This window comes from Varanus komodoensis, unplaced genomic scaffold, assembly GCF_004798865.1.
Source record: "Varanus komodoensis strain SLA01 unplaced genomic scaffold, ASM479886v1 scaffold62, whole genome shotgun sequence".
NCBI classification, from domain to species: Eukaryota; Metazoa; Chordata; class Lepidosauria; order Squamata; family Varanidae; genus Varanus; species Varanus komodoensis.
This window is the reverse complement of record NW_025336248.1, coordinates 2,246,222-2,258,350: the sequence shown is the minus strand read 5'-3', so window position 1 is coordinate 2,258,350 and position 12,129 is coordinate 2,246,222. Positions and strand designations below refer to the sequence as shown.

The following is a 12,129-nucleotide window of genomic DNA, read 5'->3' as shown; positions in this document are numbered from 1 at the left end:
TTGAGTTTCAGTTTTTTGGCCCTCATCCATTCCCTTACCTCGGCCAAGCACCGGTTCAGCACAGCCACTGCCTCACCTGGATTAGTGGAGAACGAGAGGTAAAGCTGGGTATCATCAGCGTATTGATGATTCCGCAGCCCACACCTCCTGATGACCTCTCCCAGCGGTTTCATATAGATGTTAAATAGCAGTGTGCATTTCCCCCTGCACTGAGTAGCTGCAGCCCAAACCTGAGATTAGGAATGTGTGCTTACAGCTCAAAGTGATGAATTTCTTCTCACCTTTTCCTTCACAGAACAGCGTTTCCCTCCTTTCACAGCCTTCCCCCCTCACACAACTTTCAGGAGGGGCAAAATAGAGGCAACACTGACAACAAAGCCGCTGGTGTCTCCTACACCGGCTGAGGGTAAGTGTGTAGGCATCCTCGTATTGGTCACCCGAAGAACTTCCTCTCCAAAAGAGGAAAGTGTTGGAGGTGGCAGGGGGTAGGGCTCTCGTGAGCCAACTTCTGGAATTCCCACTACTCCTCTGGGAATTTCCTGCTCTGGCCCTGATTTTCAAGACTGGCATTGATCTGCTGTAAGCGTTATTGTGAGCTTAATATTTCAGGATGTGTAAGGGACAGAAGCTCTGGTCATCAACTGCTTTAGTGCCACCCAGAAATGTGGGGAATTCTCCCAAGGAAAAAATAAGATAGGATGTTGGGGAGCCATATTTTGGGGTCTCCAGATGCTCTAGCCTGTTTTAAATGCTTTCCCTTTTCCTTGCCCAGGAACCCCTGCTGTGCGTCTCATGGGTGGCCGAAGCCACTGCTCCGGGCGGCTGGAGGTGTACCATGAGGGGCAGTGGGGGACGGTCTGTGATGACATGTGGGACCTGCTGGATGTTGCCGTGGTCTGCCGGGAGCTGGACTGTGGAGAGGCTTTGGCAGCACCAGGCGGGTCTTTCTTTGGTGAGGGGACCAGCGTCATCTGGTTAGATGACGTGCAGTGCCAAGGAGAGGAGGCCACACTGGCAGAGTGCCATACCAGCCCCTGGGGGACCAACAACTGCCGGCACACCGAGGATGCTGGGGCTGTGTGCTCAGGTGAGACCAACATGGCAGCACTGTACCACGGGTTTAATAGCTACTCACCCTCCCCAGGGAATTCTGGGAACTCTCATTCTTTGAAGGGACAACGGCATCCTCAGCATCTTCCTGAGCTATTCCCAGGATTCTAGGAGGTATAAAGTGAATGCATATTTGTAGTTAGCTATGCCATTTGCTTACTCAGTCCACAACTGCTCATCTAAATTATCATGTGAAAGTGTTACCCTGCACTTTTGCTTGGTAGGGGTTACATGATGGACCTTCAACCCACAGGTGAGATGCCCCTTGCCATGGTGGAAGAGCATGTGGCCATGCTCACAAGGACCCTACCACCCCAGAGACCCCGATCTGCAGCCCCTCAAAGAATTCCCCATCCCACTCAGCCTACAAGAGACCACAGAGGACCTGTGGCTCATGAAGCATCTTCAACAAATAAGAGTTCAAATGAAGGTCTTTCAGAACAGGAACAAAATGGTGAGTATCAGGAGCTGATGAGTGTTTGCTTCCTTCCTAAACCTCCGGACAATTTCTTGGGCGCTTTTCTTGTTCCAAACATACGGGTGCTGATATTATTAACAGCTAGTGAAATGTAAGTTTTGAAAGAAGTCTGATATTGCATTATGATGTATTTCCCATCCTTCCTTCTCTATGTTGCTTTAAAAAGGTTGTGGAAATCGAGTAAGTGTTCAAATTGCAAATGAAAGTATCGCTGCTTTCAAGCCAAATTTCACATTGCATCTTTGCATCTTTCACACCTCCTATGAAAGTGAGCATTGAGGTGTGAGACAAAGAATCGTGCCTGGAGAAGGCATGCCACTTTATTTTATGCTATCAGTGGTGAGGGGCTGTAGGATTTTTCAGGTGCTCAGCTCTGAGGTTGGAGACAGTGCTGGGACCCAGAGCTGGCAACTGGATGTCTGTCCCACCTTCCTGATGCCCCTGAAGCATGGAAACAACCATTACAGCTGCTCTCTGACATCAGAAAAACAACTTCAGAGAGGGGCATTAGGGGACATTCCAGGGAGCAGGAGGGGAAAGTGGGGTGGTCAGTATACCAGGACTTCTTCAGCCACCTCCCCTCCTTCTTCAAAAAAATTAAATGGGTGAAAAAAACTGTCTAGCAAAAATGCAGGTGGGGGGAGGATGGGGAGGTGAAGATCACCTTTGCTATTCCTCCCAGTCTGCACTGGATACTCATAAGCCTCCAAGTTCGGGGGCTTACTGGTATCCCCACAAGATTGTGTTTTTAATTCATTTATTTTTTTCTTAGGTTTTATTTGTTTTTGTTTTTTTGTTTTGCTAAGGTTGTTCTTGTTAAGCCGCCTTGAGCATACTTGAGCAGAAAAGGTGGGATACAAATCAGAAAACAGACAGGAATGGCCTTCGGTCTGGTCCAAGAGGGTTCTTCCTGCATTCGTCATTAGTTTGGCAGCTAATAGCAGCAGCAGCACATTTCCTTTCCCACTCCACATTTCCTGCAACATGGCACACTGTCAGCACATGCCATATCGATCTGCCCTGCCTTGATGTCCATCTGGTATTTGGTCCCTGGAGGCCATGCTGCATCCTGAGCCTTTGGGAGACCCGTTGGCAATAAATAGACAGCACTGGGTTAGATGGGACATGACCAGACTCTGTACTGGACAGTTTCATATATTAGCTGCATGATCTCAAGGGGAGTCTGAGAAATACTGTCCTATCACTTCCCTCTTAGTTTTGTTATAACTTTCCATATGTTTAAATCAATTCACCTAAATATCAGCCCACCTTTGTTCCTCCTGTTCTTGGGAGACTTAGCTGTCTTGCATAAAAACTTGACAGGCAGTTTTGGAATTCCATCCTTCAGCCACATGCAATTTAAATTCCTGGTTGGATCCCAAGAAAGGAAGACTATTTCATGCAGGGGTTTGAATAGAATTTTCTGATTTCAACAATCAAGTTGGCAGGGGGGGTGATGAGATTTGTATCCCAACATACCTGAAGGGTCCCAGATTGGGGAAGGCTGCTCTTCCATGATGGGAGAGCCCCGAAGGGAGGCAGTGTAGTCCAGGACTGAGAGATCTATGAGGTGTGGCTGTTCAGGCTTTTATTCCCACAACCATTTCCCACCCTCCATGTCCTAGGTCAGTGGCAGGTGCGGCTGACAGGTGGGCCAGGATCCTGTGCCGGACGGGTGGAGGTTCTCTATAAAGGCCACTGGGGCACAATCTGTGATGACGGCTGGGACCTGGTAGATGCGGCTGTGGTATGCCGGGAACTGGGCTGTGGGGCTCCTCTTCTCAGCCCTGGCAATGCACGGTATGGGCCTGGATCTGGACCTATCTGGCTGGACGATGTCAACTGCACGGGCGCTGAGTTCACCCTGCGACGCTGCCGCTCCCAGCCCTGGGGGAAGCATAACTGTAATCACCACGAGGATGCATCCGTCATCTGCACAGGTAAGGAACTACCCATGATTGGTGGGATCATCTGTTGGGTTTCTGGGAATGACAGGATGTGTAATATTCCAGGCAGAGAGCAGCAAGTGGTTGTTCTGGTCCGAACATACAAATGATAGAAAGAATGCTTCTTGGTGGGTATTAGTAAACAACTTAACTAGGTTAAACCCAGTTTCTCTTGCTAAGTTTGGGGGTGCTCAAGTGAACATGTTATTCTGAATATATGCAAACCTATTTTGGTTTTATACCAACTTAACTAACAATGGTTTCTGAGAATTATATTTTGCAGAGAATATTGAACATTAGCAGAGATTTATCAGCCTGCTGTAGTTATCTGGAGAGAAGGAATGGGTGTTATAGGTGTTAAAGTAATTTTAGTCTGTGATGTAGGTATACCTTTTCTGTTTTCAGGCAAATGGAAGCGTCTGTCATTGTCAAAGCCATCCAAAGGTCCAAAGATTGTAAAAGCTGTCACCACCACACATGATCCAAGGCCTGCAGAAAAACCAGGGCTCCAAAACAATCTGGATGTGTTTGAAACTACCACAACCACTCAAGGTTTTACAGATGAATGGGCAACAGAGTCACTCAGTCCATGGCATCTTGGAGCACCAGTACAACCCACACAAAAAGTGGACCTTGAACCAGAAAACAAGACAAGGCCAGTAAGCCATTTGGACAGAGCTGAAACAACCCCTAATCCAGAAATCTTGCAGCATGTCCAGGAACCATTATCCACGGAATCCTCAAAAACAAGGTCAACCACACATGCATGGGAACATGACTCCTACTCCCCCTCAGCCAAGTCTCAGCCATCCTCAGAGATGTGGAGTCTGGAATCTGAAAGAGAAACTGAACTAACAACCTCTGGGGAAGTGGATAAACCAATGTCTAATTCAGAGAACCTGCTGCATGTTCAAGAAATAGTGTCAACCCCAAAGACAAGATCTACCATGCACACATGGGAACAAGAGTCCACCTACCCCCCAGCTGAGTCTCATCCAACCTTAGCCATGTGGGATCTAGAATCTGAAAGAGAAACAGAGCCAATAACTGCTGGGGACATGAATAAACCAACGCCTAATCTAGAGATCCTGCAGCATGTTCAGGATATGGTATCAACCCAAAAGTCAAGGTTAACCATGCACAAATGGGAACAAGAGCCCACCTCCCCCTCAGCTGAGTCTCAGCCATTCTCATCCTTGGGGGATCTGGAATATGAAAGTGAAACAGAACCAAGCATTGCTGGGGACATGGATAAACCAACGCCTAATCTAGAAATCATGCAGCATGTTCAAGGGATGAAATCAACAACACCAGAGACCAGGTCAATCATACAAATATGGGGACAAGAGCCCAACTATCCCTCAACTGAATCTCAGCCATCCTCAGCTATGTGGAATTTGGACTCTGAAAAAGAAAGAGAGCTAACGACCACCAAAGACTTGGATAAATCAGTGCCTAATCTAGGGATCCTGCAACATGTTCAGGAGATTGCATCAACACATCCGTCAAAGACAAGCCCATCCACACATGAGCAGGTACAAGCTGTGCAGGATTTGAAGTCTGAGGGAGAACATAAGCCAACAAGCTCATCAGTAACAGTCCTGCCAATAGTTACACAAGACCTAAAGCCTACAGCAGAAATGCCACCAACTATCTCTTGGGACCGTATATCTGAAGTGCCCCCAGTTATCCAGGACACAAAACCCACCAGGTCCTTAGCTGAAGTTCAGCCTACAGCTGCCACATGGGACCCAGAACCTGGGAAAGAGAGGGAAGCAACCAGCCATGTAATAAAGGAACTATTCCTGTTCTCAAAGAGCCTGGAGACTACAAAGGAGAAGGAATTGCCAACAGTTGCACAGAATGTATTATCTATAACACAGATGGGAACAATTGATCCCAACATTCTAGACTCTGAGAAGAACATAGATAAGAAGCATCAAGAGGAATCAAATGTGGATGCCTTCTCCGTGGGGCCCATAGGTGAGGAACCACCCCAGTGCCAGATCTAGGATTTTGTAGGTTCCCTGCTCAGTTGGCCTCCTCTTAGTATGGGCAGTTCCTGTTCCTCACCATCAGAGGGAAACAACAGGCAGGTGGACTGGAGGAAGTGGTGAAGCAGTAGCTTCCATCTGGCTCACTTACCAGTGGGAAACCAAGTCCACTGTGGAACAAAATCCCACTGAAGGAGCAAGCATGGCTCAGGAACTGATATAGTGGCAGCTAGCTGATGGCAGCTGGCTTTTCAATTATTCCCTTCTCTGCTTCACCAGCCTGCTCATCTGCCTGAAGGAAAAGCAGCAAATGGGGCACAAGGCAAAGGAAAGACAAAAAGCACATATAACTCTAACAGTGCAGGGGCTACTCACTTAGCTGGTGGTTCTCCTTCTCCTTGCAGTGACAGCAGCTTGGGGGAATCTTTTAGCAGTCCGCAGTGGGCTCTTGCCAGGACATGTGCTCTGCCCAAATTCCATGAAAAACACTGCCCTAGAGAAAAGGAAGCCAGCTCCCTAATTCAGAAGAACCTCCTTGTCCAGGATCCCCACCACTGCTGCTACCTCCAGGGCTCAAATACCACCTGTTTTCTGGATTCTGTGCTTTGGTTTGGCTTTCAGTTCTGAGTCTAATTAACCACATTCTCATTCTTCAATTTCACCAGGTTCCACCTCTGCTTTCAAGGACTTGAGCTCTTTGAAAGGAACAGATGTTTACACTACGACCAAATTGCCCCGAGGTGAAGTTTCAATGGAGGAGCAATTTGAGGATGGTTTAGTGAGCTCAGGAGACACGGAAACCAGAATAAGTGAGTATCAGAGACCAAGATGTACTGTTAAGACAAGGAGAAGGGAGGGTGTTACAGCACTCAAGTCTTACTTGTGGCTTTCTCACAGGCAGCTGGTTCCCCAATGGGTGAACAGAATGCTGGACTGGATAAATCACTATCTCATCCAGCATGGCTCTTCTTATGAACGTGTTCTGACAGCTTTCCTCTACTGCAGAGCATCACATGCTATTTTCTCCTCTCCTGCATCTGTCAGAAGCAAAGGGGCCTTCTCAGGAAAGGAACTGGCAGCTTAATGATCATGTGCCCTAGACAGGTTCTTGCTTAAAAACCTCTCCTTACTTTGCATGGATCCTGCAGCAAGGAACCTCAGACTAGAACTCCGATTGCCCCACTGGCTGGACTTAAATGTAAGAGAAGGAGAAGGAATTCCTCCTTATTTAGGTCATTTTTTACAAGAATTTCCCTCTTTAGTGCCCCTCTAGCTGTGCTCATTGCCAACAGCCAAAATCTACCTCCATGATGCTTTCATAGTTCAGTGGACTGTACAACTGCACTACATGCAGACTCTACCTGGGGCAATTCTCTGTGGCTGCTGGGGAATGGCTCCAGAAACATGTTACAAAGATTGGTTCTTTTCTGTCTCTCAGATGATGTGGATTCTACCTCCATACCAGGCCTGTCTGCAGTACCAGGTCCAAACGTACCGACTGCCAAACCTGTCACCCATGCCACTATGTTCAGTGAATCATCTTCAGGCTGCCCTATTAAGCAGGAGTCAAAGAAAGAAGATCAGGGCTGCTGCTGCTGCTCGCCACCTGCCCTGGGAAGCCTGGCCCAAGCAATGGAAGGTCTCCGTGGAGAACTGGGCTCTCTCTCCATGGCTGTTCAGCATCAGGGCTCCCAACTGGGGGCTGTTGCCCACAGTCTGGCTGAACTGGCAGCTTCTGTGCACCATCTGGTGGAGGCGCTGCCTACCCTATTGCAGCCAGTCTCAACCCAGGCCTCAGCTTCTTGTAAGCAGGATGAGGGTCAGCTGCAAAACCAGCTGCCCTTGAAATGAAAAGGGAATTTCCCATAAGAAAAGGAAATTGGCGCTCAGGCCAGACAGGGCTAGAAGGGACCGAAAGGCTTATTCTGCCATGAGAAGGGTTCATCCCCAAGAGCAGCCTGTGTGATCCTATTCGGTATGTCACAAGCAGAGATCACCTGCATCGCAGAAAGAGACTGTAGGAGAACCACAGCTCAGTGGTGATGGGTCTTTGGTTAAGGACAATCTATTTTTAAGCTAAAGAAGTTAATTAGCAGTAGAAGGTGAGAATGGTAAAATAGGAAAATCCTGCAAGTTCCCCAGGAGAATGCATGAGGGTGACTTACCTGGTATTGTTAAGACAATAGGGGTGGGAGAGGTTAGGTTATTCTTGTAAATTCTTATCAAACATAACCCCTTGTTTGTAGTGTTCAAAGGTGCATTAGCTTTCAGTAGTACCAGAACATCTGCTAGAATGTTGCCACATTCTGTTTTTCTTAAGAAGACCAGAAACCAAAGGGATTGGTGAAATAAAAGTAAACATGACATGGTCATTCCCATTATAAAAATGCAGAATCAATATTCACATCAGTGCTTGGAAAATGACTTGACCATGTTACTGATTGTACAATTTTCTGATCAGGGTTATCTATTAAAATATATGGAATGTTAACAGGATTCATGGATCCTTCAAAGCTCATTTCCTGTAATACGGCCACTGAATCTATGCAATAAAATGGCTTTCCTTTGTATGACTCTGTTTCTGTGCAAAAAGATCTAGCCTGGGGAGGACTGGAAGGGGCAGCAGTCCTTTAGTCCGTCCAGAGAAATACATAGCAGATAATTATAGATGGCATGACCAAGTGCTAGCAAGAAGTGTACGCTTCTCTCCAGAATTGGTGCTTTATCTTTCACAGCTGCTCCTTCTCTGATCTTGCATAACTCTCCTATATTATTTATTTAAAAGTTTTTTAAAGATGCATTTCAAGAGCAAACTGCCTTTACAAGGCATCTTACAAGATGCTACATGAAAATCCATTCCCAGTTTCTACATTTAAGCCACAAAATTTAGTGAAAACAAAGCTGATTTTGGAGAACTGGGCAAACTGCAGAGTGTAAGTACTCAAAAGTACAAAAATGAAGTGCAAGTGGCCACAGTGGATGATTCTTGTAGTAATAAGCAGGATGGTATCTCCTCAAGTCAAAAGCTAGTGCCTTGTCAGCATCTGTGATAGCTTAGCAATTCTTGGCCTCTACTATCAAGTTCACGTAAATGTGGCTGCACTACAGTATATGGCTTATTGTACGAGGAGTCTTCAAAGAGTTTCTGCACTTTTATATTTTATAAATATTTTTCATATATATTTTTGCTGATTGCATTAAAAAGTAGGTACAATGCTGGGAAAAATGCATTGCAAAGGAAGGTGACTATGTAGAAAAGTGATGTAATTTGTTTTTGAAATTCTTAATGTGTGGAAACTTTTTGAAGAACCCTTGTATGATATTCAGCTATTGGATGCTACAGGTACCTAATTAATAATATTTATAATGCTTCAACTATGTATGTATGTATACACATACACAGAGAAAGAAAGGGAGAGAGAGAGTGACAGAGAGTTATGTTTTCTTTACATTGAAAGTCAGCTTCTTTAGCTCTATCTATTTAACAGAGGACAAGTGCTCCAATTTTGATAGATGACACAGTGGAGATTTGATATGCTTCTATTCAGATTTAATTTTAACTGAGGTCTTTAAAAAAAAAAGTAATATCTGTGTGTAAGAGAGGGTAAGTGAGACCCCCAGGACTCACTGGGTCAAGTCATCCTCATGCAATGACGGTAGATTCCCAAGCAGCTATGGTGAAATGGGAGGCTGGCTGACAGGGCTTCCAGTCAGTGAGGTTAAGCTTGCCCACCTCGGGGAGAGGGGAACTGCCTCAGCGATCGCTGGGGCTCATCCTGAGCAGACTATTACGATCTGGGAGGTAGCATGAGGGAGACTGGAAGGGGGAGAGGGAATTGCTGAATGCCAAGAAGGCAGAGGATCCCTTCTGCAGCCCCCTGCCCAGGCTTCCTTTGGCAAGGAGTCTGGAAGGACCCAGCAGGGAATGATGAAAGAACTTCTGGCCTGTCCAAACCTGGATCTAATTCCTGGCATGGAAGCACAGAAGAAGCCTCAGGTGGAGAGGGTCTCTCCCACAGGAAGAGACAGCCTTCGCCCAAGGAGCCATGCCACCAGAAGGGCAAGTACTTCAAACCAAGACTGTTGGACATTTTGAAGATGCAAAGCTGGGAGGAGGGGAAGGCAGGCATATGTCTTTACCCTGAGAGAGAACTTCTACACTGGCTGGGCTTCAGTGTGGTAACTAGAGGAAAAAATTATAAATAAAGGCTGTTTGCATTTACCTTGAGAGTCTTGCAGATATGGAGGCTATGGAAGAAGGTGGGCAATGTAACCCTCCCTGAGGAAGGGTTCACATTGTGCTTTTAAAGATCCAATTTAAAATTGCAATACCTTTGTGTAAAATTTTCTTAAAAATCTGGTCTACTCTATTTCATTTTTTCTTTTTTAGTTTATATGTTCAATTTTAAATGCTTTAATAATTGTAGTTTTAATATTGTATTTTAGAATTTTATATTATGTAAGCCGTCCTGAGCGCTTCCCTGGAAAGACGGGATATAAATGCTTGTAATAAATAAATAAATACTCATCCTGGTTTTCAAAAACCTGAACTAGGGAGACTTCAGCAAAGATGCTAGAAGAGTGAAAACAAAAACAGGTTACTTCTACAGTATGACCTTTTAGTACAATTAGCACACACTGCTTTACCACAGTTGGTGAACAATGGAACTCCGATGATGCTTGCAAACAGCACAGAGCACATTATTTCTATTAGCAGTGCCTTTCCCACAACCAAATGCCCTTCTATGTAACCCACATCAGCTGGGTTAGCATGTCATGGAGGGTGGAATAAGCCATGGTGGGTCTATTCCTACCCCAACCCCTCTTACAAGTATCAGTTGCTTACTTTCACAGGGAAATATGTCTTCATGCCTGCATATGTGCCTTTGAAGAAATCAGGGTGGGCCCTATCAAAGCAAAAAAACCTTTGAAAAGGAGCTGGAGTTTTGACACCTCCATTTAAATAGGGGTGGCTCACAGTTTTCCATGTTTCCAAGCACCCAGACAGACACAGGAACAAGAAGGGAAGTGAGAGTATTCTTAGGACACTGCCCAGGAGAGAGTGCCATTTTCAGTCATCCATAAGTGTACACACGTGTGAAAGGCTATAAATAAATAAAGTGTGCAAGTATCTGTGCATATTGAAGGGTGTCAGAAGTAAAAACAACATGGCTTTTCATCAAGGACAAGCCCCTCCAAGATGCTGCTTATGTACTTTAAGGTCTTCTCTGTGGCTGTCACAATGGGGATCATGAAAGCTGGCTGTCAATCTGGCTTTCATGATCACAGAAAGATAAAGAAGATGAAAGTGGAAAGGTTAAAATTGTAAGCAAAAACAGCTTGCAATCATGGCAGCAGATACCTGGCCAATGCCATTCATCCCCAGATGCCATTCAGGCACTTGAGAGCTGGAGCACATTGGCAAATGCCTGGGCAAGCTTGGTGAAAATGGGAAGGAGTTTTTGCTGCTCTTGCTAATTCCTAGTGCCCACAATGGGGCAGGTTGCCCAGGTTCAGATGACACAGCAACCCATCATGGCTACAACAATCTCTGCAACACTCAATGGATTGTTAGCATGGCTTGCTTGAACAGGCTGTTCTGCAGGAACTGGGTCTGGATTATATGAAGCCTGTCATCCATAATGGGAACCCAGTCGTTGATCTAGTGGGGCTGTGGAAGGAATGAAATTCCAGGACAAACACCTAGCCACGAAGCTTTCTTCCTGCCATCTTTCCAAATACCTTTGGGATACTGAAGGTTGCAGGAATGAGTTCCTGGAAAGGTTCATTGTATTGCCAACTGCCTGGTCAAACGACATCCTGGCTGAGCCACAGCCAGGAAACTAAATTCTGAAACTGTCCACCAGGTGGCATTCCAAGAACTTGATACAACTCAAGGTCTGCAGCTGAAGTTCCACAAGTTTCTTCATGAGGCACCTAAATCTACCCATAACAGAATTGTAATACTTCTTTAAGTAGTCACTGTATTATCCAGTTGGATTGACAGACAGAGGACTGACCTTAGGAGATAAAATGCCATCTACTTTACTAATATTTGTTAGTTAGGGGCCTGCCTGACCTTATCCTGCTCACATTAGTTTGTAAAGTGCCAGTTATTTTGGTAGAGCTATGAAAATAAGAAAATAACATGAACGTTTTTAACTGAACACTACTTTAGCTTGATTTTTTTAATGTGAAATCAAGAAGCATGGATTTCCTCATGATAATTCACTCAGGAGCTTCTCTGTTCAGAGGTAGTCTATCTCTCATACCTAGAAGCTAGGGGCAGTACAGGATGACTAAATCTATCCTGCACAATTTAAGTTTTCCATAGGGGATTTAGCTGACCACTATTGAGAAACAAAATATTGGACTTTGGGGCTGATCTAACACACAGTTCTGCTAACCTAAGGATGGGTTACTTTTCCCACTTGCTCCAATGGACAGAACTTAAGATGTATTTGCTTTTGAATTTTAATCTCTGTCTGCTGGAGAATTAATGGAATTGCTCTCTTCCAGTTTTGACCATAGATAAATTCTGAAACAGTTCAGTGCCCACAGAACTTCACTAATCAACAATGGATCAACAAATCTTATCAAC

The 12,129-nt window shown here is 45.4% G+C and overlaps 1 protein-coding gene across 1 annotated transcript in view; it reads left to right on the top strand.

The window, feature by feature from the left end:
* The window catches only part of LOC123033455 (soluble scavenger receptor cysteine-rich domain-containing protein SSC5D-like), a gene marked incomplete at its 5' end in the record, with an annotated part of 9,422 nt that extends 1,326 nt beyond the window's left edge, over positions 1-8,096 (top strand). Inside the window, 7 exons of the mRNA XM_044450058.1 lie at positions 296-406; positions 773-1,087; positions 1,364-1,564; positions 3,214-3,528; positions 3,940-5,517; positions 6,194-6,337; positions 6,967-8,096. Of these exons, the coding sequence (XP_044305993.1) occupies positions 296-406; positions 773-1,087; positions 1,364-1,564; positions 3,214-3,528; positions 3,940-5,517; positions 6,194-6,337; positions 6,967-7,379 (3,077 nt within the window). The remainder of the gene's footprint in view (positions 1-295; positions 407-772; positions 1,088-1,363; positions 1,565-3,213; positions 3,529-3,939; positions 5,518-6,193; positions 6,338-6,966) is intronic.
* Between the last annotated feature and the right edge of the window lie 4,033 nt (positions 8,097-12,129).